Source organism: Synchiropus splendidus, chromosome 1, assembly GCF_027744825.2.
Source record: "Synchiropus splendidus isolate RoL2022-P1 chromosome 1, RoL_Sspl_1.0, whole genome shotgun sequence".
NCBI classification, from domain to species: Eukaryota; Metazoa; Chordata; class Actinopteri; order Syngnathiformes; family Callionymidae; genus Synchiropus; species Synchiropus splendidus.
This window is the reverse complement of record NC_071334.1, coordinates 7645992-7670941: the sequence shown is the minus strand read 5'-3', so window position 1 is coordinate 7670941 and position 24950 is coordinate 7645992. Positions and strand designations below refer to the sequence as shown.

Here is a 24950-nt window from a genome sequence, read left to right as displayed (position 1 = left end):
TTTTGATTGGAATTATCGCATAATGGTTGAAAGGCGGAAGCATATTATTTACACAACATACACAATATGCTTGTCATTCAACATGTTGTGTGCATGAAAATTGCATCAATAAGTTAAATAAAATATTCCTATAAATGAATTATGTTATATAGTAAATTGTATAAATACATAAAAAAAGACATGATTAACAATCTACAACGTTCGATGATCGAAACCGGATGAAATAGTGAAATCAAAGCTGACTTCACAAATGCAGCAAACATAGAATATAATCTTCTCAGTCAGTCATTATTGTAGTCCTCAACTGTTTCTAATTAATTCAACGCGGGATTTTTTCAAGAGATCGAGGGTTTCAAGATTAGAGGGCGCCAGATTTTTTTTAAAGCGATACATTGCCGGATTTTCCCCCTCTGGGCCGCCGTAGAAAACACAGGCCCCGCCCTCTCCGCCATTTTCCTCTCTCAGAACACTGAAGGAGCCTCGCGTCCCTTTATTCTACGTTGGTGGATAATAACGTCGTGACTGCTGAAGTTGGAAGATTCCTTCAAGCAGCGGCTGATAGCAGCTGCTGACGATAATCTGTTACCGAGTTTTCTCGACATATTCAGTGCCTATATGCGACAGACGGGACGAAAAACAATCCTGCGGCAGATGGAGACCGAGAGAGCAGGTACACACACACACACACATTTTCGTATTTCTGTCCTTGTTAGGACTTTTGGAGGTTTGTCATTGACTTCCATGCTTTCCGCAGCCTGACACCCTCAACCTAACCATCCCAAACAAATGGATAACCTCAACCAGGACTCTGAACCACACTGAAGCTCAATTATACTGAACCAGTCCTAAAGGGACCGAACCAATTATTTTTCGGGCGCGACCCGTCCCCTTCCCCTGAGACTTGAGACTTGCACACTTGTGATTAGATTATATCACAGCTACACAACAAAAAAAAATGACAGTCATTTTTCAAATAGTTTTAGTTTGCAACACAAACAGAAAAAAACAAATACAAAGAAACAATACTAAACTAAGTAAATAATCAGGTTTTTACCCTGAAGTTCCAATGATTGTCAGAAAGCCGAGCCACATTAATGATAATCATGCAGTATTTAGAATCGGGGATGGGGGCAGTCTGATCCAGTATCGTCGTCCCATACCATGTTTTTGACGGATCGGGAATTGGCGAGATGATGGCCGATCCAAGAGCTGAGTCAAGAGTCGGAAGCTTCATGTTTTCAGCTGAAATCTTATCACCTTTAGCTGCTCGGCGAGTTCACTACAAACTGTGGAATGGATTTCTTGTACACTGGTGAGAGGCAAGACATGAAGGGAGTCCATTCCACAGTTTGCAGTGAGCTCGCAGAGCAGCGTTCTGAGACTGAAAACATGTAGCCGTTTCGCATGCAAGCATTGAACAGAATGCAAAAGTGGAACTCTGGTGTTCACTTTCAAAAGAAAACAGGAGCAAAATACAGTCGCAGCATGAACAAACAGCACATTGGATGCTTTTGATTTGCGCAGTGTGTGCATTGATGTTCAGATGTTTTGCTGATCAAATGAAGCATCATCTTGTATCCATTCACTTTCTGTGGATGTCTGTCTTTTGAATAAATATTAAATGCTCATGTGAAACCTTCAGAGTTGCAAATCTGTTTCCAGGATAATGTTTTCACGGTTGTCAGGATGTCATGTTTTCTTGACTTCCTTCTGTGGTCTTACTCTCACCTCGAGTTGCCTTCTATGGTATTGGATCAGCGGTATATTGGTATCGGCAGATATCCAAATTCACGTATCAGGAGTAGCAAGTATCGGATCAGAAGTTCAACAATGTGGATCACTACTTAGAATGTTTTTTCTTAGCTCAGCCACATGCTCATCAGAAATCAGATAAATAATATTACCACTACTATATCACTCGTACGCAACAAAAATATCACATTAATTGCATTGTGGGAACCGTTTTGACACAAGAAGGAAACTTGAGCCACATGAGAATTCACACTGGTGAAAAACCTTTCATCTGCTTTCAGTGTGGAAAAAGTTAGGAGTTAATGTACGAATCGATTCACCATCAGAAAATCAATTTTTTTCAACATAGCAAAAGTCACAACCTGCTCTAACTGCAGACACAGACAACGGGGCATAGCTTGGCCATCTTTTGAGCTAGAGACTCAAGTTCAAAGCTTCAAACGTGACTGCAGACTGCAGCGCAGTGCATTCAAGAGCTGTTTATTCACGAACAGCATTGTCTATTTTATTTAATATTGCGATAGAAATATGCTAACAATATATCATTCAGCCCTCATGCTGACTCTGCCATACTCTCACACACACTAGTGTATACACTCATAGATGCACTATCATACAGTCACACTCACATACGAACATGTCCTCTTACATGCACTGTATTAAAATAAGTATATGATCTGAATGTCAGTGAATGTAAGGCAGTATGGTCAGTAATGTGAGTGAGAATAGACACCAAAACATTTATCATGGCGGAGCGCTTGATTGTGTTCATGTCATGGAGTAATTGTTTCAGCCCTCGAGATATTAAATTGTCATGAGCTTGCAGATATTTGCACTATTTGCACTCCTCTCTATGATGAGATTATGTCGGAAAATATTGTTTCATTATGGCTATTGATTCTAAATGATCGCCCTAATCATGTGCTTTATCCACTTTAAACAGAACCCGCTGGCGACTTGGATGCACCTCTCCACCCTGCCCACCAGATGTGTTCCGAGTCTGACACTGATGACAGTGAGGACTGGAGAGAGACCAGTAACACTCAGTCAGATTCCATCTCTGTTGAGAATCCAAACATTGATGCCAAGGAGGAGACGGATGATAATGATCACAAATCACGTGGGAAGAAATGCACCTCGAAAGCTAAATTGACAGATTGCAAGAAATCGTGTGATGGACCTCCGACTTGTTTGCTTTGTGGGAACCGTTTTGAAACAAGAAGGAAACTGTTGAGCCACATGAGAATACACGCTGGTGAAAAACCTTTCATCTGCTTTCAGTGTGGAAAAGGTTTTTCAGTAAGAGGTAGCTTGAACAGACACATGAGCGTTCACACTGGAGAAAAACCTTTTATCTGCTCCCAGTGTGGAAAAGGTTTTTCACAAAACAGCGGCCTAAAGGAACACATGACATGTCACACTGGTGAAAAACCTTTCATCTGCTCCCTGTGTGGAAAAGGTTTTAAATTCAAAGGCAGCCTAAATAAACACGTGCGAATTCACACTGGTGAAAAACCTTTCAACTGCTCCCTGTGTGGAAAAGGTTTTCCATTCAACAGCAGCCTAAAGACTCACATGAGTGTTCACAATGGTGAAAAACCTTTCTCCTGCTCGCAGTGTGGAAAACGTTTTTCACGCAACAGCAGCCTAAATAAACACATGCGAACTCACACTGGTGAAAAACCTTTCATCTGCTCCCAGTGTGGAAAAGGTTTTTCACTAAACGGCAATCTAAAGCAACACATGATGACTCACACTGGTGAAAAACCTTTCATCTGCTCCCAGTGTGGTAAATGTTATTCAGAAAGCACCAAACTGAGGAGACACATGAGAGTGCACACTGGTGAAAAGCCTTTCATCTGCTCCCAGTGTGGAGAAGGTTATTCAGACAGCAGTGGATTAAAGTATCACATGAGTGTTCACACTGGCGAAAAACCTTTCATCTGCTCCCAGTGTGGAAAAGGTTTTACACTCAACAGTAACCTAAAGCAACACATGATAACTCACACTGGTGAAAAACCTTTCATCTGCTCCCAGTGTGGTAAAGGTTTTACACTCAACAGCAACCTAAAGAAGCACTTGAGAATTCACACTGGTGAAAAACCTTTCATCTGCTCCCAGTGTGGAAAAGGTTTTACACGCCCCAGTAACCTAGATACACACATGCAAACTCACACAAGTGAAAAACCTTTCATCTGCTCCCTGTGTGGTGAATGTTATTCAGTGAGCAGGAGACTAAAGAGACACATGACAGTTCACACCGGTGAAAGACCTTTCATCTGCTCCCAGTGTGGAAAAGGTTTTTCACTCAACAGCAACCTAATGCAACACATGATAACTCACACTGGTGAAAAACCTTTCATCTGCTTCCAGTGTGGTAAGGGTTTTTCACTCAACAGCAACCTAAAGAAGCACATGAAAACTCACACAGGTGAAAAACTTTCATCTGCTCCCAGTGTGGAAAAGGTTTTTCAGGTTGCAGCAACTTAGAGATACGCATGAAACTTTACATCTGCTCCCAATGCGAAAATGTTCAGAGAAAAAAGTTACCTGAGGAGGCATATGAAGATTCACTCTGGAGAAAACCTTTCATTCCTTGTAATGAAAAAGACACCGGTGTGCTGTGCACTGAAAGGATGGAATTAGTGACAACAACAACCAATAATGAGGGATTTGTCAACGGTTTTTGAGGAAGAAGGTCAGGTTCATGTAACACAAGGACTTGGTTTTATTCCAACCACGTTGTTTTGGAAGCGCCGACTCAAAGCATCCAGCAGTACACAGCACAACATCAAATGTGTTTGGGTAAAAAGTACAGATGCCTCCACTCCAATGGTTTGGATTGCGTCTCTGCACTGTTTTGATGGCGCTTGCTGTTTGTTTATGTTCCTGTTTCAAAACTCTTTTGAGGCAAACTTTGAGGGTAAAACAATTGAACAAAGCAGGAAACATGGTTACCACTCATCCCTCATTTTTTAAGGTTGCTTATCCTATTTCACCTACTTTTTTACGCTCTTCATCTTTTAGTCATAATAACAAGCTTCCATGCTCACTGGCACCGTTAGAATACCCAGCTGTAATGCAACGCTTCATGGTTTCTGTTCCGATACTGAAGCTGGAGAGTTTTACCTGCATTCTGCAGGATCCACCTCCAGTGATGCCACAAAGGTTTGTTTCGGGTTCTGCCTTTGATGCACTGGATTTACACTTATCTAGCATTGTAATTCAGCAGAACCATCTTTGTTTATGAATTGTTTCAGAGGAATGTTGATGAAACTTTAATGTTACTCCTGGTGGATGATGAGAAATGCAGATGCATTGCATTAAATGAATTGGCATAATTGTGTCATTTGAATGATCTGCATGACATCGACCGGCTGGTCAACCGACCAGTGCAGTGTTCACTGTTTCCAAGGAGAATTGACATGGTTTGAGTTTCTGAGATCGATGGTCTGATCATGTCTTTGTTTGATACAGACACTTGATTGTGAATGCTTTCTGGTTCTCACTGGAGACTCTGCTGGTCTTTAAGTCCCAAGTGTCATTTCAAAATAAAGGCTTTTTGTGTACTGATGAATCTCTTTTATCTAATTGTCATATTTTGTAGACTCCCATGAGTTGGCCACAATGCCACTCCTCTCAAATTGAACTTTGTTTGCCCAATAAGCTATTTGGTTGTTCAAGGCACGCTGACTGTCCTCAGTGGAGTTTGATATTACTTTGGAGAAACAACTAAATGACAAACACAAGATACTGAAGGGTGTTCCTCAAATATGACCTGACCACGTACATATTTTAGACTTTCTACAAACTAGGTTTGTTGGGGACCGTCAACTAATATCCAGTCAGTCATTGTATTTGAGAATTGAACCCACAACCTTCTTGCTACAAGGAGAGAATGGTAACAACCAGGAAAAGATGGGTAAAGGATGGAAAGCTATGTTCTATGTGTGATGCCCCACTGTGCATTCAGAATGTTAGAGTTTATGTATTTTTAAATATAAATGGTTATGGATCGGTGTAAAATCCCAACACCACTTTTGGTAATTGACAATTACCAAAAGTGGCAATTGTTTTGGTGGCTGTGGGCAGCCTGGAGGTGGCAGTGTGACGTCACACACATAGCACTGAGGTGTGGAGTACAGCCAGGATGTTGCGACTGGTTGCTTTATGATCTTCCACTTTCTTGTTCAGTCTTGGAGGGGGAAAGATGCTGAGTGCCCGTCTCATGTCTAGTTCTTTTTTTCAGATCAACATAAGAGTGTTGTTTCCGTTGGACATCCATGTGTTGGATTGTTCGCGAATCAATGTTGTAAGCCAAGTTTGCATGTGTAGATGGAGGTGTGTGAGTTATGTAGCATAAGCTTCTCTGATTCAATGAGATTGCGATGGAGTCTCTCTTTGGCCTTATGTCAGCCGCCCAATACATGGTCAGATTAGGTCTACTCCATATGAGGCGTCTACAAAGGTGGTTCGGCCTCCCTCATCTTCTTCCTGCTCTAGGCAAATGACACATGTTGGCACTACCTGCTCGCACCTTGCAGGATGTGAAGTTTTGGGAAGCCCCGGGTCGTCTCCAGGAGGGGGTCAGATTGGGGTGTGTGCATCAGTGCGTCCACTGTGATGGCATTTTGCAGGGCCTGGCTTCCTACAAGGCCCGAATTGCACAGCCTTGTAAACACCCACCTGAAAACAGAAGGCTTTGTTCTCATCGCCAATGAGGTCACCATTACTATATAGTCTTCTAAATCTGTCATTATTGTGACACAATGACAATAAAGCATTCATCATTATTGTATTCGTCAACTCCTTCTAATTTATTCAACGTGGATTTTTTTTTCAAGAGATCAAGGTTAGATTAAACATTGGTTCCACAAGAGGGCGCAAGATCTTTTTAAAGTAATACATTGGCGGATTCTCTCCGTCTGGGCCGCTGTAGAAAACACAGGCCCCGCCCTCTCCGCCATTTTCTTCTCTCAGAACACTGAAGGAGCCTCGCGTCCCTTTGTTCTTCGTTGGTGGATAAAAACGTACTGACTGCTGAAGTTGAAAGATTCCTTCAAGCAGCGGCTGATAACAGTTGCTGACGATCATCTGCTACCGAGTTTTCACGACATATTCAGTGGCTATAAGCGACAGACGAGACGAAAAACAATCCTGCGGCAGATGGAGACCGAGAGAGCAGGTACACACATACACGCACGCACGCGCACACACACATGTTCGTATTTCCATCCTTGTTAGGACTTTTGGAGGTTTGTCATTGACTCCCATGCTTTCCCCAGCCTGACACCCTCAACCTAACCATCCCAAACAAATGGATAACCTCAACCAGGACTCTGAACCACACTGAAGCTCAACTATATTGAACCAGTTCTAGTTCTCACCCGGACCTCACACACACACGCACCGTCAGATGTGCCCAACAACTCCTCTTTTGACTTGCACCGAAAGGATTGTTTTCATTCTTCGCACGGTTCACCAGCAAACGAATATGGACAGGAAGTATCAGAAAATATAACAATCTTTATTGTAGTTCTCAAACACAGTGAAGACAAAAACAGTCCGTGAATGGATTACAGCAGAGCCGGCCCGAGCCTTAAAGGGGCCGAACCAATTATCTTTCGGGCGCGACCCGTCCCCTTCCCCTGAGACTTGAGACTTGCGCACTTGTGATTAGATCATATCACAGCTACACAACCAAAAAAAAATGACAGTCATTTTTCAAATAGTTTTAGTTTGCAACACAAACAGAAAAAAATCAAATACAAACAATACTAAACTAATTAAATACTCAAGTTTTTACCCTAAACTTCAAATGATTGTCAGAAAGCAAGAAGAAACAGCACATTGGATGTTTTTCTAGTTGCCTTCTATGGTATTGGATCAGCGGTATATTGGTATTGGCAGATATCCAAATACACGTATCAGGAGTAGCAAGAATCAGATCAGAAGTTCAACAATGTGGATCACTACTTAGAATGTTTTTTGTTAGCTCAGCCACTTGCTCATCAGAAATCAGATAAATAATATTACCACTACTATATCACTCCTGCGCAACAAAAATATCACATTAATTGCTTTGTGGGGACCGTTTTGAAACAATAAGGAAACTGTTGAGCCACATGAGAATTCACACTGGTGAAAAACCTTTCATCTGCTTTCAGTGTGGAAAAGGTTTTTCAGTAAGCGGTTCATTATTAATGAATGACAAAGTGGTATCCTCTTTCATGATTTTGGGATGAGCCAGGGAAGATTTGTTAATGTAATCGCGAGTGCTCAAAACTCTGCTCTCTGAGCGGTGTTCTATTACTGAATTTCTGTGCCACCCACAGTTTGTCCATAACGAACACCACGTTTGAGCACAAGGGTGTCCATAAGTGCTCATGGCACCAGGACACCCTTGGCCGGAGGTCTATGATAGACTTTGTGATCGTGTCATCTGACCTTCGGCCACATGTCTCCGACACTCGGGTGAAGAGAGGGGCAGAGCTGTCAACCGATCACCACCTGGCGGTGAGTGTGATCCGCTGGCAGGGGAGGAAGCCGGCCAGACGTATTGTGAGGGTCTGCTGGGAACGCCTGGCGGAACCCACTGTCAGTGGCATCTTTAACTCCCACCTTTGGGAGAGTTTCTCCCAGATCCCGAGGGAGGTAGGTGACATGGAGTCTGAGTGGTCCATGTTCTCCTCCTCCATTGTCAGTGCGGCTGCACGTAGTTGTGGTCGCAAGGTCTCCGGTGCCTGTCGCGGCGGCAATCCCCGAACCCGGTGGTGGACACCGAAAGGAAGGGAGGCCGTCAGGCTGAAGAAGGAGTCCTATCGGGTCTTGATGGCCTGTGGGACTCCTGAGGCAGCTGACGTGTACCGGCAGGCCAGGCGTGCCACTTCCCGTGCAGTCTTGGAGGCAAAAACTTGGGTCTGGGAGGAGTTCGGAGAGGCCATGGAGGAGGACTATTGGTCAGCCTCGAAGAAATTCTGGCAAACCGTCCGTCGCCTCAGAAGGGGGAAGCAGTGCCTCACCAGTGCTGTTTACAGCGCGGGGGGGGAGACTGCTGACCTCGACTGGTGATGTTGTCGGGCGGTGGAAAGAATACTTCGAGGGTCTCCTCAATCCCGTCATCACGTCTTCCACTCAGGAAGCGGGGACTGAGGACTCGGATGGCTCTGTCATCACCCGGGCCGAAGTCACCGAGGTTGTTCGTAAGCTCCTCGGTGGTAGGGCCCCGGGAGTGGATGAGATCCGTCCGGAGTATCTGAAATCCCTGGATGTTGTAGGGCTGTCGTGGCTGACACGTCTCTGCAACATCGCGTGGCAGTCGAGGACAGTGCCTCTGGATTGGCAGACCAGGGTGGTGGTCCCCCTGTTTAAGAAGGGGGACCGGAGGGTGTGTTCCAACTACAGGGGGATCACACTCCTCAGCCTCCCTGGAAAGGTCTATTCCAGGGTACTAGAGAGGAGACTTCGGCCAATAGTCGAACCGGGACCTTCAGCATGCGCTGGGGCGGTTTGCAGCCGAGTGTGAAGAGGCCGGGATGAGGATCAGCACCTCCAAGTCTGAGGCCATGGTTCTCGACCGGAACAAGGTGGTCAGCTCTCTCCGGGTCGGTGGAGAGTTCTTGCCCCAAGTGGTGGAGTTTAAGTATCTCGGGGTCTTGTTCTCGAGTGAGGGAAAAGGGGAGCGTGAGTTTGATAGACGGGTTGGTGCGGCGGCAGCAGTGATGCGGTCGCTGTATCGGACCGTCGTGGTGAAGAGAGAGCCACAAGACGAAGCTCTCGATTTACCGATCGATCTACGTTCCCACCCTCACCTATGGTCACGAGCTTTGGGTAGTGACCGAAAGATTGCGTATACAAGCGGCTGAGATGAGTTTCCTCCGCAGGGTGGCTGGGCGCACCCTTAGAGATAGGGTGAGGAGTTCGGTCATCCGGGAGGAGCTCGGGGTGGAGCCGCTGCTCCTCCACATCGAGAGGAACCAGTTGAGGTGGCTCGGGCATCTGATCCGGATGCCCCCTGGACGCCTCCCTGGGGAGGTGTTCCGGGCATGTCCTACCGGGAGGAGACCCCGGTGAAGACCCAGGACTCGCTGGAGAGATGATGTCTCCGGTCTGGCCTGGGAACGCCTCGGGATCCCCTGGGAGGAGCTTAGGAGGTTTGCGTGGACCGGGAAGTTTGGGCTTCCTTGCTCCGAATGCTGCCTCCGTGACCCGACCCCAGATAAGCGGCAGAAGAAGGTGAAGGTGAAGGTTCTGCGGTGAAAGAACTTTGCAATGTGCCTCACTCTCCCAAGCAGACGTGCAATATTTGGGAGTTTAAGGCCGCTTTCACACTACGGGTTCTGTCTCGGGTGGGTCTGAGTCCGACTCGCCCCCTGCTGTGCAGCCTCGCACCTCTGCACCTCAGGCCATCTCCTATTTTTTCTTCTCAGCTGGCGGTGCTCTGTGCAAAATAGCTGGTTTGTGACCCACGATGAAGCAGGGAAGCAAGGAAGTTGTCATCAGCCATGCGACAACCTATTTACCACCACCGGCTTAACCTCCTTATTTCTCTGTCAGTTCTTAACATGATGAGTCGTCCTCACGTCAGAACTGAACTGATGACGGAGCTACACCACGGCTGGAACAGAATGTGGCCTTTCACAGCCAAAACTAAACTCAAATGACTGTTGTCATGTTTATTTTACAAGGTAATAGCAGAAACAAACTGCATAATACGGAGCGTCTTGATTGATCCACGCTGCTCTCACAACACGTTGAACACAGTCAGAGAGATAACTGACGATTGAGAAGGTTTTAGTCAGTGAAGTTCAGATCCAGACGTCAGAAATGATCAATGAATAGTCTGGTGATCTTCAGTAACTTGGGGAAAATCAGTGTCTTTCCTCTTTGCTGTGCTCATGCAGACAGCTGTGCTGCGGCGAGATCAGCAGTGAAAATAGTTACTGTAGAGCACAGCATTATTCATGTGAGCAAATCTGTCTGTCAATAAAATCAGATGTTTATCAGCCTAATAAAGGCGAAAACACGCGAGTTATCAAACACCCGCACACATCGCAAGTCTTGGACCGCTGCGCTCTGAGCGCAATTTTCCTGTAGCTCCAGGAAAATTGCGCTCCAGAGCGCAGTTTGAAGTTGTTTTTGAGAAGTTGTTTTTGAAAAATGCTGCGCGATCAGACCCTTTACTGCCCGGAATTTATCATGTTTGTGTGGACTCGCGCTGTACACGTAGTTTCCGGTGTCTAGCGCCGAGTCGCCTGAGGTGAGAAGCTCACCACCCACTGAGCAACCCGCTGAGAGTGTCCCGAGACGAGGTGCCGCTGTCCAGCGGGTATCAGGTCCACGGCCAAAACCTGACTCGCTTGTATCTCGGACTTGTGAGCCGAAAGAGCTTTGTCTCGAGACAGAACCCGTAGTGTGAAAGCGCCCTAAGACCGGCTTGCGAGGCGAGGTTGATTATGTATGCAAAGCAGCCCCCATGATTTAGCCCCATGATATCAACCGCACGCACCATATTTACAGCGTTGTCAGTCACCATGACAGGGTCTTTGCTCACCAGCCCCCACTGCTCTAATGCCGCCGTCAACATTTCAGCCAGACGAGTCTGAACGTAGAGTTTCAACCTCTGTGGTCTGTAGTACGTCCGAGATGAGGTTCCACTCATCAATATCGTGAGTTGTCAGACTCATGTCAGATTGCGTCGCCACAGATGTCCACGGATCACTTGGAATATCCACCCTGGCTGCTGACTGAAGCCTACTCTTCATGTGTTCTTTTATTGACTGACATACTGGGATAACTTCTTCAGACAGATGTAACGTTGTGTGGCTCTGTTACTTTCATGAGTCACTTGAAGCCCTCGTTTTCAACAACGGAATATATCGCATATGTTTGCAAATGAAACCTGCATTTGCTTCAGTTATTTTGAGTGAACGTGCAGAATTCCCCGGTCGTTTTGTTGTGGCCCGGTGGATGGCTTGGACAGGAGCTCTGGGTTGGTCGTATTTCCGCAATACTTCACCTCCATTTGGCATAACCTGCAAATGGCTTTGCTTTTGTCAAGCGCGTTTTTGTACTGGTCGCTTCTCGAACCCAAAATGGTACCACACGATACCGCGTTCCAGGGTTTTCAAACCCGGCACTTTTCTAGCGTTGCCACTGTGAGAAGCCATGCTGCTTTGGTTTTGTCACAGGTGCGCGCCTACGTCAAAGGGGTAGGACTTCACCCGGGGAATATGTATTAAAGCTTTAGCTAATACGATCTTTGGACCTACGAATCGATTAGGAATTAATGTACGAATCGATTCACAATCAGAAAATCTTTTTTTTTCAACATAGCAAAAGTCACAACCTGCTCTAACTGCAGACACAGACACCGGGGCATAGCTGGGCCATCTTTTGAGCTAGAGACTCAAGTTCAAAGCTTCAAACGCGACTGCAGACTGCAGCGCAGTGCATTCACAAGCTGTTTATTCATGAACAGCATTGTCTATTTTATTTAATATTGCCATAGAAATATGCGAACAATATATCATTCAGCCCTCATGCTGACTCTGCCATACTCTCACACACACTAGTGTATACACTCATAGATGCACTATCATACAGTCACACTCACACACGAACATATCCTCTTACATGCACTGTATTAAAATAAGTATATGATCTGAATGTCAGTGAATGTAAGGCAGTATGGTCAGTAATGTGAGTGAGAATAGACACCAAAACATTTATCATGGCGGAGCGCTTGATTGTGTTCATGTCATGGAGTAATTGTTTCAGCCCTAGAGATATTAAATTGTTATGAGCTTGCAGATATTTGCACTATTTGCACTCCTCTCTATGATGAGATTATGTCAGAAAATATTGTTTCATTATGGCTATTAATTCTAAACGATCGCCCTAATCATGTGCTTTGTCCACTTAAAACAGAACCAGCTGGCGACTTGGATGCACCTCTCCACCCTGCCCACCAGATGTGTTCCGACTCTGACACTGATGACAGTGAGGACTGGAGAGAGACCAGTAACACTCGGTCAGATTCCAACTCTGTTGAGAATCCAAACATTGATGTCAAAGAGCAGACGGATGATGCTGATCACAAATCACTGATCGACTCGACACGTGGGAAGAAATGCACCTCGAAAGCTAAATTGACAGATTGCAAGAAATCGTGTGATGGACCTCCAACTTGTTTGCTTTGTGGGAACCGTTTTGAAACAAGAAGGAAACTGTTGAGCCACATGAGAATTCACGCTGGTGAAAAACCTTTCGTCTGCTTTCAGTGTGGAAAAGGTTTTTCAGTAAGAAGTAGCTTGAACAGACACATGAGCGTTCACACTGGAGAAAAACCTTTTATCTGCTCCCAGTGTGGAAAAGGTTTTACACTCAACAGCAATCTAAAGACTCACATGAGTGTTCACAATGGTGAAAAACCTTTCTCCTGCTCGCAGTGTGGAAAAGGGTTTTCAAGCAACGGCAGCCTAAATCAACACATGCGAACTCACACGGGTGAAAAACCTTTCATATGCTCCCAGTGTGGAAAATGTTTTTCAGCGAGCAGCACTCTAAAGATTCACATGAGAGTTCACACTGGTGAAAAACCTTTCATCTGCTCCCAGTGTGGTAAATGTTATTCAGAAAGCAGCAAACTGAGGAGACACATGAGAGTTCACACTGGTGAAAAACCTTTCATCTGCTCCCAGTGTGGTAAATGTTATTCAGAAAGCAGCAAACTGAGGAGACACATGAGAGTTCACACTGATGAAAAACCTTTCATCTGCTCCCAGTGTGGTGAATGTTATTCAGTGAGCAGGAGACTAAAGATACACATGAGAGTTCACACTGGTGAAAGACCTTTCATCTGCTCCCAGTGTGGAAAAGGTTTTTCACGCAACAGCCACCTAAAGCACCACATGATAACTCATACTGGTGAAAAACCTTTCATCTGCTTTCAGTGTGGCAAAGGTTTTTCAGTAAGAAGTAGCTTGAACAGACACATGAGCGTTCACACTGATGAAAGACCTTTCATCTGCTCCCAGTGTGGAAAAGGTTTTTCACAAAACAGGGGCCTAAAGGAACACATGACAAGTCACACTGGTGAAAAACCTTTCATCTGCTCCCTGTGTGGAAAAGGCTTTAAATTCAGAGGCAGCCTAAATAAACACGTGCGAATTCACACTGGTGAAAAAACTTTCAACTGCTCCCTGTGTGGAAAAGGTTTTCCATTCAACAGTAACCTAAAGCAACACATGATTACTCATTCTGGTGAAAAGCCTTTCATCAGCTCCCAGTGTGGCAAAGGTTTTACACTCAACAGCAATCTAAAGACTCACATGAGTGTTCACAATGGTGAAAAACCTTTCTCCTGCTCGCAGTGTGGAAAAGGGTTTTCAAGCAACGGCAGCCTAAATCAACACATGCGAACTCACACGGGTGAAAAACCTTTCATATGCTCCCAGTGTGGAAAATGTTTTTCAGCGAGCAGCACTCTAAAGATTCACATGAGAGTTCACACTGGTGAAAAACCTTTCATCTGCTCCCAGTGTGGTAAATGTTATTCAGAAAGCAGCAAACTGAGGAGACACATGAGAGTTCACACTGGTGAAAAACCTTTCATCTGCTCCCAGTGTGGTAAATGTTATTCAGAAAGCAGCAAACTGAGGAGACACATGAGAGTTCACACTGATGAAAAACCTTTCATCTGCTCCCAGTGTGGTGAATGTTATTCAGTGAGCAGGAGACTAAAGAGACACATGAGAGTTCACACTGGTGAAAGACCTTTCATCTGCTCCCAGTGTGGAAAAGGTTTTTCACGCAACAGCCACCTAAAGCACCACATGATAACTCATACTGGTGAAAAACCTTTCATCTGCTTTCAGTGTGGCAAAGGTTTTTCAGTAAGAAGTAGCTTGAACAGACACATGAGCGTTCACACTGGTGAAAGACCTTTCATCTGCTCCCAGTGTGGAAAAGGTTTTTCACAAAACAGGGGCCTAAAGGAACACATGACAAGTCACACTGGTGAAAAACCTTTCATCTGCTCCCTATGTGGAAAAGGCTTTAAATTCAGAGGCAGCCTAAATAAACACGTGCGAATTCACACTGCTGAAAAAACTTTCAACTGCTCCCTGTGTGGAAAACGTTTTCCATTCAACAGTAACCTAAAGCAGCACATAATAACTCATAGTGGTGAAAAGCCTTTCATCAGCTCCCAGTGTGGCAAAGGTTTTACACTCAACAGCGGCCTAAAGACTCACATGAGTGTTCACAATGGTGAAAAACCTTTCTCCTGCTCGCAGTGTGGAAAAGGGTTTTCAAGCAACGGCAGCCTAAATCAACACATGCGAACTCACACGGGTGAAAAACCTTTCATATGCTCCCAGTGTGGAAAATGTTTTTCAGCAAGCAGCACTCTAAAGATTCACATGAGAGTTCACACTGGTGAAAAACCTTTCATCTGCTCCCGGTGTGGTAAATGTTATTCAGAAAGCAGCAAACTGAGGAGACACATCAGAGCTCACACTGGTGAAAAACCTTTCATCTGCTCCCAGTGTGGTAAATGTTATTCAGAAAGCAGCAAACTGAGGAGACACATGAGAGTTCACACTGGGGAAAAACCTTTCATCTGATCCCAGTGTGGAGAATGTTATTTAGACAGCAGAAGATTAAACTATCACATGAGCGTTCACACTGGCGAAAAACCTTTCATCTGCTCTCAGTGTGGGATAGGTTTTTCACTCAACAGTAACCTAAAGCGACACATGATAACTCATACTGGTGAAAAGCCTTTCATCCGCTCCCAGTGAGGTAAATGTTTTCCACGGAATGGGATTCTCAATGCTCACATGAAAGTTCACACTGGTTAAAAAACTTTCATCTGCTCCCAGTGTGGAAAGGTTTTTTCAGGTTGCAGCAACTTATAGATATGCATGAAACTTTACATCTGCTCCCAATGCGGAAAATGTTCAGAGAAAAGTTACCTGAGGAGGCATATGAAGATTCACTCTGGAGAAAACCTTTCATTCCTCGACGGTTTTTGAGGAAGAAGGTCAGGTTCATGTAACACAAGGACTTGGTTTTATTCCAACCACGTTGTTTTGGAAGCGCCGACTCAAAGCATCCAGCAGTACACAGCACAACATCAAATGTGTTTGGGTAAAAAGTACAGATGCCTCCACTCCAATGGTTTGGATTGCTTCTCTGCACTGTTTTGATGGCACTTGCTGTTTGTTTATGTTCCTGTTTCAAAACTCATTTGAGGCAAACTTTGAGGGTAAAACAATTGAACAAAGCTGGAAAGATGGTTATCTCTCATCCCTCATTTTTTAAGGTTGCTTATCCTATTTCACCTACTTTTTTACGTTCTTCATCTTTTAGTCATAATAACAAGCTTCCATGCTCACTGGCACCGTTAGAATACCCAGCTGTAATGCAACGCTTCATGGTTTCTGTTCCGATACTGAAGCTGGAAAGCTTTACCTGCATTCTGCAGGATCCACCTCCAGTGACGCCACAAAGGTTTGTTTCGGGTTCTGCCTTTGATGCACTGGATTTACACTTATCTAGCATTGTAATTCAGCAGAACCATCTTTGTTTATGAATTGTTTCAGAGGAATGTTGGTGAAACTTTAATGTTACTCACTTGATTGTGAATGCTTTCTGGTTCTCACTGGAGACTCTGCAAGTCTTTAAGTCCCAAGTGTAATTTCAAAATAAAAGCCTTTTGTGTATTGATGAATCTCTTTTATCTAATTGTCATATTTTGTAGACTCCCATGAGTTGGCCACAATGCCACTCCTCTCAAATTGAACTTTGTTTGCCCAATAAGCTATTTGGTTGTTCAAGGCACGCTGACTGTCCTCAGTGGAGTTTGATATTACTTTGGAGAAACAACTAAATGACAAACACAAGACACTGAAGGGTGCTCCTCAAATATGACCTGACCACGCACTTATTTTAGACTTTCTACAAACTAGGTTTGTTGGGGACCGTCAACTAATATCCAGTCAGTCATTGTATTTGGGAATTGAACCCACAACCTTCTTGCGACAAGGAGAGAATGGTAACAACCAGGAAAAGATAGGTAAAGGATGGAAAGCTATGTTCTATGTGTGATGCCCCACTGTGCATTCAGAATGTTACAGTTTATGTATTTTTAAATATAAATGGATATGGATGGGTGTAAAATCCCAACACCGCTTTTGTTCTGGAAATTGTTTTGGTGGCTGTGGGCAGCCTGGAGGTGGTAGTGTGACGTCACACACATAGCACTGAGGTGTGGAGTACAGCCAGGATGTTGCGACTGGTTGCTTTATGATCTTCCACTTTCTTGTTCAGTCTTGGAGGGGAAAAAACGCTGAGTGCCCGTCTCATGTCTAGTTCTTTTTTTCAGGTCAACATAGAGTGTTGTTTCCGTTGGACGTCCATGTGTTGGATTGTTCGCGAATCAATGTTGTAAGCCAAGTTTGCATGTGTAGATGTATGAGTTATCTAGCATAAGCTTCTCTGATTCAGTGAGATTGCGATGGAGTCTCTCTTTGGCCTTATGTCAGCCGCCCAATACATGGTCAGATTATGTCTACTCCATATGAGGCGTCTACAAAGGTGGTTCGGCCTCCCTCATCTTCTTCCTGCTCTAGGCAAATGACACATGTTGGCACTACCTGCTCGCACCTTGCAGGATGTGAAGTTTTGGGAAGCCCCGGGTCGTCTCCAGGAGGGGGTCAGATTGGGGTGTGTGCATCAGTGCGTCCACTGTGATGGCATTTTGCAGGGCCTGGCTTCCTACAAGGCCCGAATTGCACAGCCTTGTAAACACCCACCTGAAAACAGAAGGCTTTGTTCTCATCGCCAATGAGGTCACCATTACTATATAGTCTTCTAAATCTGTCATTATTGTGGCACAATGACAATAAAGCATTCATCATTATTGTATTCGTCAACTTCTTCTAATTTATTCAACGTGGATTTTTTTTTCAAGGTTAGATTAAACATTGGTTCCACAAGAGGGCGCAATATTTTTTAAAGTAATACATTGGCGGAATCTCCCCCTCTGGGCCGCCGTAGAAAACACAGGCCCCGCCCTCTCCGCCATTTTCCTCTCTCAGAACACTGAAGGAGCCTCGCGTTCCTTTGTTCTTCGTTGGTGGATAATAACGTATTGACTGCTGAAGTTGAAAGATTCCTTCAAGCGGCGGCTGATAACAGTTGCTGACGATCATCTGCTACCGAGTTTTCACTACATATTCAGTGGCTATAAACGACAGACGGGACGAAAAACAATCCTGCGGCAGATGGAGACCGAGACAGCAGGTACACACACACACACACACACGCACACACACACATTCTCGTATTTCTGCCCTTGTTAGGACTTTTGGAGGTTTGTCATTGACTTCCATGCTTTCCGCAGCCTGACACCCTCAATCTAACCATCCCAAACAAATGGATAACCTCAACCAGGACTCTGAACCACACTGAAGCTCAATTATACTGAATCAGTTCTCGTTCTCACCCGGACCTCACAGACACACGCACCGTCAGATGTGCCCAACAACTCCTCTTTTGACTTGCACCGAAAGGATTGTTTTCATTCTTCGCACGGTTCACCAGCAAACGAATATGGACAGGAGGTATCAGAAAATATAACAATCTTTATTGTAGTTCTCAAACACAGTGAAGACAAAAACAGTCAGTGAATGGGTTACAGCAGAGCCGGCCCGAGCCTTAAAGGGGCCGAACCAATTATCTTTCGGGCGCGACCCGTCCCCTTCCCCTGAGACTTGAGACTTGCACACTTGTGATTAGATCATATCACAGCTACACAACAACAAAAAAGACAAACTTCATATGATTGTCAGAAAGCAGGGCCGCATCAGTGATAATCTTACAATATTTAGATTTAGGGATCCAATCCGGTGTCGTCCTCCGATGTCATGTTTTTGATGGATCGGGAATTGCTGAGATGATGACTGATCCAAGAATTGCGTCAAGACTCGGGAGCTTCATGTTTTCAGCTGAAATCTTATCACCATCAGCTGCTCTGCGAGTTCACTGCTAACTGCGGAATGGCTTTCTTGTACATTGGTGAGAGGCAAGACACGAAGTGAGTCCATTCCACAGTTTGCAGTGAGCTCGCAGAGCAGCGTTCGGAGACTTCAACTGAAAACGTGTAGCCATTTAGCATGCAAGCGTTGAGCAGAATACAAAATTGGGACTGTGGTGTTCACTTACAAAACAAAACAGGAGCACAAGACAGTTGCAGCATGAACAAACAACACTTTGGATGTTTTTGATTCGCAAACGCAGCGTGTGCAGCGATGTTGGACTTCAGACATCTGTCCTACGTCACTTGTCTTTCGGCAAATGGATTTATTTATGCGACAAGACAGAGTATATCATGTTTTGCTGATCAAATGAAGCATCATCTTGTATCCAGACACTTTCTGTGTCTGTCTGTCTTCTGGATAAATATCAAGTTGCAAATCTTTTTTCAGGGTAATGTTTTGAGATCTGTCAGGATTTCATGTTTTCTTGACTTCCTTCTGTGGTCTTACACACACCTCGAGTTGCCTTCTCTGGTATTGGATCGGAGCTATATTCTTATCCGCAGATATCCGAATTCAAGTATCGGGAGTATCAAGTATCAGATCAGAAGTCCAAAAATGGGGATCACTACTAAGAATGCTATTTGTTAGCTCAGCCGCTTGCTCAGGATCACACAATGGTGTTGTATGGGAAATGTATCCACTCCATGTCTGCGACGATTTGCTGAAAATAATAGAAACTATAAATACTCAACATCGCTGAGAATGAATGACAGCAATCAAATAATGATCACAAATAAGTAATTGGGTGATCCACCGTCTACAGTGTTCTTTTTTATTAATTGATTAATCAGATGAATAATATTACCACTACAATATCACTCCTGCGCAACAAAAATATGACAAAGTGGTATCCTCTTTCATGATGTTTGGATGAGCCGGGGAACATTTGTGATTGTTGTTTTTGTGTTAACATCGTGAGTGTTTTTAATAATCGTGAGTGCTCAAAACGGAGCCGCACTCGTCCTCTGTCACCCTAAAAAAAGATCAGAGCCAAGTCATATCGTTTGCCCACAAATCGGCCTCAAAGAACCCGAGATTTGACAAAAATCGAAAGGTTAGAGTGAGCAGTCAGGCTGGGTAGAGTGGAGCAGAGCAGTCGAAATCCGGTCATGTTCGACTTTTTGAACTGCTATTGTAGCCAAACAGTGGGGCGCATAAACATGAAAATCTCCGGTTTTGTAGTCAAACCTGTCCTCTCTCGTGAAAGTCACCAACAAATCCCGTTTTTGAAAATGCATAGGAGCTCAGTTTCTGCTGCTTGATAATCGCAGCAAAGATACTCGTTCTCAACTCGCCATCCTGACCAAACTGTAGACACATGAAATTCAGCTCAGGTACAGACGACAGCCTCGTTTTTTCGCTATCTGCTACGGTATTCAAGATACTGCCGTTTGTTCAGGGAGTAGGTAACTCGGCTGCTCTGAAGCAGAATGATGCGGCATTGTTGACGTGGCGACGGAGCATCAGTCACGAGTCGGAGAAAGGTCACAGCTACGCCTGGGTATCCATTCTAATTTCAAGAAGTTGATTCCAATTCTCATGACTTAGAATCTATTATCACGATTCAATTCAATTTGATTCGATCCAATCTCGATTCAGGTTAATATTAAAGTATTAGTATTATTGAACTTGATTAAGAGAAACTGCCCTACAGTCAACTACCATCACTTGGGAATGGAAAGATTGTTCTCCAAGAGATCATTCACATGCCTGGGGCTGAGGCAACTCCTTTTTGCTGTGATGATATTGCCAGTGGTCGAAAAAAAACCCTCTCTAATGCAACAGTGGTTCCGGGGACACAGAGATATCGCTTTGCCATATGAGCCAAATGAGGACACTTCATTTCATTCTCTCGTCACCAGTCGAGGGGATTGTCCTGCAGGTCTCCTCGCCCTGTACCTTTTGATTTCATCTGCTGCCTTTTCAGCTTTTCAGAGTTTTCTGTGCTCCACTCTCCTCACCTGCTCTGTAGGCTTCTCCAAGGAGACACTCCAAGGCACTGAATTGTTTGGGGTTAGGTGCAGGGGGTTGAGATTTCAACTCAAACTCCACTCCACCAGCTTTATCATCAGCATCACCTTTCTGTGTGACATAGAAGTAAACAAATGTGTATTGCATACAGGGGTGCACATGTTTGTACGTGTACAGAAACAGGATTTGCTTCGCTCTAATTTTTCCACACAAGGTCTCTTATTATTACTTGCATTAGGTGCTGCTACCTCCATCCCACTGACCACTTCAGTCAGGAGTCTGGAAAAGGTGTTGTTGCTCCTCTTCACAGAGGAATGGGAGGGCTATGAAGCGTGGATCGAGAGCTGAGGCGTGCGATGCAGCTTCCATCCACACACACTCACTCACACACATGCCTACCTTGTGCTGAGGTTTTTCTTGATCTCATCCTTGATGTCCTTAACAACTTTAGAGTCTTCAGGGAGACTGGTCATTTCCTTCAGCTGCAGGGCATGCATGGGTGTGATGACGGAGAGAGTTGGGGACTTTTCTTTGGGCATAACTTCAGTGGCTGTTTTCATTGGCTTCAGAGCTCTAACCACATCTTCTGCATTCGTTACGCCCTCCTCTCTCAGGCTGCACAGATCCTTTTCATTTCTACCAGAAAGCGTTCAAGCATTTCCAGAGCACTGTTCCACCGGGTCACAACATCAATTGTGAGCTTGTGTGCTTTCATCTGCGGTAACTTCTGCTTGAATGCGGGTGGCTGTTGCACTGCGGTGAAAGAACTTTGCAATGTGCCTCACTCTCCCAAACAGACTATATTAATATTTGGGCATTTGAGACCGGCTTACGAGGCGAGGTTGATTATGTATGCAAAGCAGCCCACATGATTTAGCCCCATAATATCAACCACACACACCATATTTGCAGCGTTGTCAGTCACCATGACAGGGTCTTTGCTCACCAGCCCCCACTGCTCTAATGCCGCCGTCAACATTTCAGCCAGACACGGAGAACGATGGTCAGTTTCAACCTCTGTGGTCTGTAGTACGTCCGAGATGAGGTTCCACTCATCAATATAGTGAGTTGTCACACTGATGTCAGATTGCGTCGCCACAGATGTCCACGGATCACTTGTAATGCCCACCCTGGCTGCTGACTGAAGCTTACTCTTCACGTTTTTCTACTGGGATAACTTCTTCAGACAGACGTTGTGATTACTCAAGGCTACTCGAATTAATTTAGGGATCGTATCAGCCCGAGATATTTTAAATTGTCATGAGCCTGCAGGTATTTGCACTATTTGCGCTCCTCTTTATGATGAGATTATGTAGGATAATATTGTTTCATTATGACTATTGATTCTAAATGATCGCCCTAATCATGTGCTTTATCCACTTAAAACAGAACCAGCTGGCTACTTGGATGCATCTCTCCATCCTGCGCACCAGATGTGTTCCGAGTCTGACACTGATGACAGTGAGGACTGGAGAGAGACCAGTAACACTCGGTCAATCAGTCGGTCCATCTCTGTTGAGAATCCAAACGTTGATGTCAAAGAGGAGCCAGATGATGCTGATCACAAATCACTGATCGACTCGACACGTGGGAAGAAATGCACATCGAAAGCTAAATTGACAGATTGCAAGAAATCCTGTGGTGGTCCTCCGACTTGTTTGCTTTGCGGGAACCATTTTGAAACCAGAAGAAAACTGTTGAGCCACATGAGCATTCACCCTGGTGCAAAACCTTTCATCTGCTCCCTGTGTGGAAAAGGTTTTAAATTCAACAGCAGCCTAAATAAACACATGCGAACTCACACTGGTGAAAAACCTTTCACCTGCTCTCAGTGTGGAAAATGTTTTCCATTCAACAGCAGCCTAAAGGATCACATGAGCGTTCACACTGGTGAAAAACCTTTCATCTGCTCCCAGTGTGGAAAAGGTTTTTCACTCAACAGCCGGCTAAATAAACACATGCGAACGCACACTCGTGAAAAACCTTTCAATTGCTCCCTGTGTGGAAAAGATTTTCCATTTAACAGCAGCCTAAAGCTCCACATGCGAACTCACACTGGTGAAAAACCTTTCATCTGCTCCCTGTGTGGTAAAGGTTTTTCACTCAACAGCAACCTAAAGCTACACCTGCGAGCTCACACTGGTGAAAAACCTTACATTTGCTCCCAGTGTGGTAAATCTTATTCAGAGAGCAGCAAACTTAGGAGACACATGAGAGTTCACACTGGTGAAAAACCTTTCATCTGCTCCCAGTGTGGAGAAGGTTATGCAGACAGCTGTGGATTAAAGTATCACATGAGTGTTCACACTGGCGAAAAACCTTTCATGTGCTCCCAGTGTGGAAAAGGTTTTTCAGTCAATAGCAACCTAAAGCAACACATGATAACTCACACTGGTGAAAAACCTTTCATCTGCTCCCAGTGTGGTAAAGGTTTTTCACTCAACAGCAACCTAAAAAAACACATGAGAGTTCACACTGGTGAAAAACCTTTCATCTGCTCCCAGTGTGGTAAATGTTTTTCAGAGAGCGGCGGACTAAAGAAACACATCACAGTTCACACTGGTGAAAAACCTGTCATCTACTCCCAGTGAGGAAAATGTTTTCCACGGAATGGCATTCTCAAAGGTCACATGAAAGTTCACACTGTTGAAAAACCTTTCATCTGCTCCCAATGCGCAAAATGTTCAGAGAAGAGTTACCTGAGGAGGCATATGAAGATTCACTCTGGAGAAAACCGTTCATTCCTTGTACTGAAATATTCAGCATAATTTTGTCTCCATTTAATACCATAAAATACATTGTTATTCTGTCAAGGTCCTCATCAGTGAGTCAAATGCCGCCTCGATCTTGTGACGTGGTGGAATTGACACCAACCAATAATGAGGGATTTGTTGACGGTTTTTGAGGAGGAAGGTCAGGTTCACGTAACACAAGGACTTCGTTTTATAGACTATTGATAGGTTGGCATCGCCACTTACTGTTTATGTTCCGGTTTCGAAACCCATTTGAGGCTAACTTTGAGGGCAAAACTATTGTACAAAGCAGGAAAGATTGTGACCTCTCATCCCTCATTTTTTGAAGTTGCTTTTCCTGTTTCACCTTTTTTTAAGCTCTTCATCTTTTAGTCATAACAACAGGCTTCCATGCTCACTCGCACAGTTAGAATATTCAACTGCTTCATGGTTTCTATTCTGGAGGTGCCAGTGTGATGTCACACAGATAGCACTGAGGTGTGGAGTACGGCCGAGATGTTGCGACCGGTTGCTTTATGATCTTCCTCTTTCGAGTTCAGTCTTGGAGGGGGAAAAATGCTGAGTTCCTGTCTCATGTATAGTTGTTTTTTTCAGATTAACATTGTGAGTTTTTGTTGGACGTGTTTGATTGTTATTGAATCAATGTTGTAAGCCAACTTTGCATGTGTAGATGGAGGTGTGTGAGTTATCTAGCATGAGCTTCTCTGATTCAGTGACATTGCGACGGAGTGTGTGGAAAATATGCAATAAAGAAAACCTCTCTTATTCAGACTTGTCTAATTCTTTATTTCGGGATCAGGGTTTAAACACGTTAATGGATCACACTCAGAATATTGTAGAATCATGATAGAAATGGTAAAATAATAAAATCAAAGTTGACATCACAAGTGCAGTAAACATGAAATGTAATACTATAAATGAGTCATTTTTGTTGTCACAGATCCCATTGCGACCAGGGATGTGATGTCTCTCCTTGGCCTTATGTCAGCCGCCCACCACATGGTCAGATTAGGTCTACTCCATATGAGGCGTCTACAAAGGTGGTTCGGCCTCCCTCATCTTCTTCCCGCTCTAGACAAATGACACATGTTGGCACTACCTGTTCGCACCTTGCAGGATGTGGAGTTTTGGGAAGCCCCGGGTCGTCTCCAGGAGGGGGTCAGAATGGGGTGCGTTCATCAGTCCGTCCACGTGTTTGCCGACACTTCCCTGACCGGCCACCTGAGCACACTTGGCCTACATAATGGCCAACTTGGCCAAATAATGATTTACACACGGTGCAATGTCGACACCCTGCGGAACAGATACACTACTACACACATTGTTTACTTCATGACGTCACGCCGATGACTGACAGGTGTCAGTC

General features: G+C 44.6%; 3 protein-coding genes across 3 annotated transcripts; all 3 read left to right on the top strand.

Annotated features, from left to right (window-relative positions):
• The first annotated feature begins 478 nt into the window (after nt 1–478).
• LOC128752257 (gastrula zinc finger protein XlCGF57.1-like) lies at nt 479–4381 on the top strand. Its single transcript, XM_053853304.1, has 2 exons — nt 479–670; nt 2696–4381. Exons 1-2 carry the CDS (start codon nt 616–618, stop codon nt 4240–4242), a joined length of 1602 nt encoding a protein of 533 aa, XP_053709279.1. The 5' UTR covers nt 479–615; the 3' UTR covers nt 4243–4381.
• A 2363-nt stretch (nt 4382–6744) lies between these two features.
• LOC128752243 (zinc finger protein 850-like) lies at nt 6745–16566 on the top strand. The gene is made up of 2 exons (XM_053853250.1): nt 6745–6937; nt 12682–16566. Exons 1-2 carry the CDS (start codon nt 6919–6921, stop codon nt 15378–15380), a joined length of 2718 nt encoding a protein of 905 aa, XP_053709225.1. The 5' UTR covers nt 6745–6918; the 3' UTR covers nt 15381–16566.
• Nucleotides 16567–17862: 1296 nt separating this feature from the next.
• LOC128752270 (gastrula zinc finger protein XlCGF57.1-like) lies at nt 17863–24335 on the top strand. Its single transcript, XM_053853328.1, has 2 exons — nt 17863–18063; nt 22221–24335. The coding sequence occupies exons 1-2, from the start codon at nt 18045–18047 to the stop codon at nt 23420–23422; spliced, it is 1221 nt and encodes a 406-aa protein (XP_053709303.1). The 5' UTR covers nt 17863–18044; the 3' UTR covers nt 23423–24335.
• Nucleotides 24336–24950: the final 615 nt, after the last annotated feature.

What these genes read in the sequence shown, in the direction of transcription:
- LOC128752257 (XM_053853304.1), top strand. Translation starts at nt 616, where the DNA reads ATGCGACAGACGGGACGAAAAACAATCCTGCGGCAGATGGAGACCGAG. An exon ending in GATGGAGACCGAGAGAGCAG is followed by an intron (nt 671 to 2,695) that starts GTACACACACAC and finishes CACTTTAAACAG; the next exon opens with AACCCGCTGGCGACTTGGAT.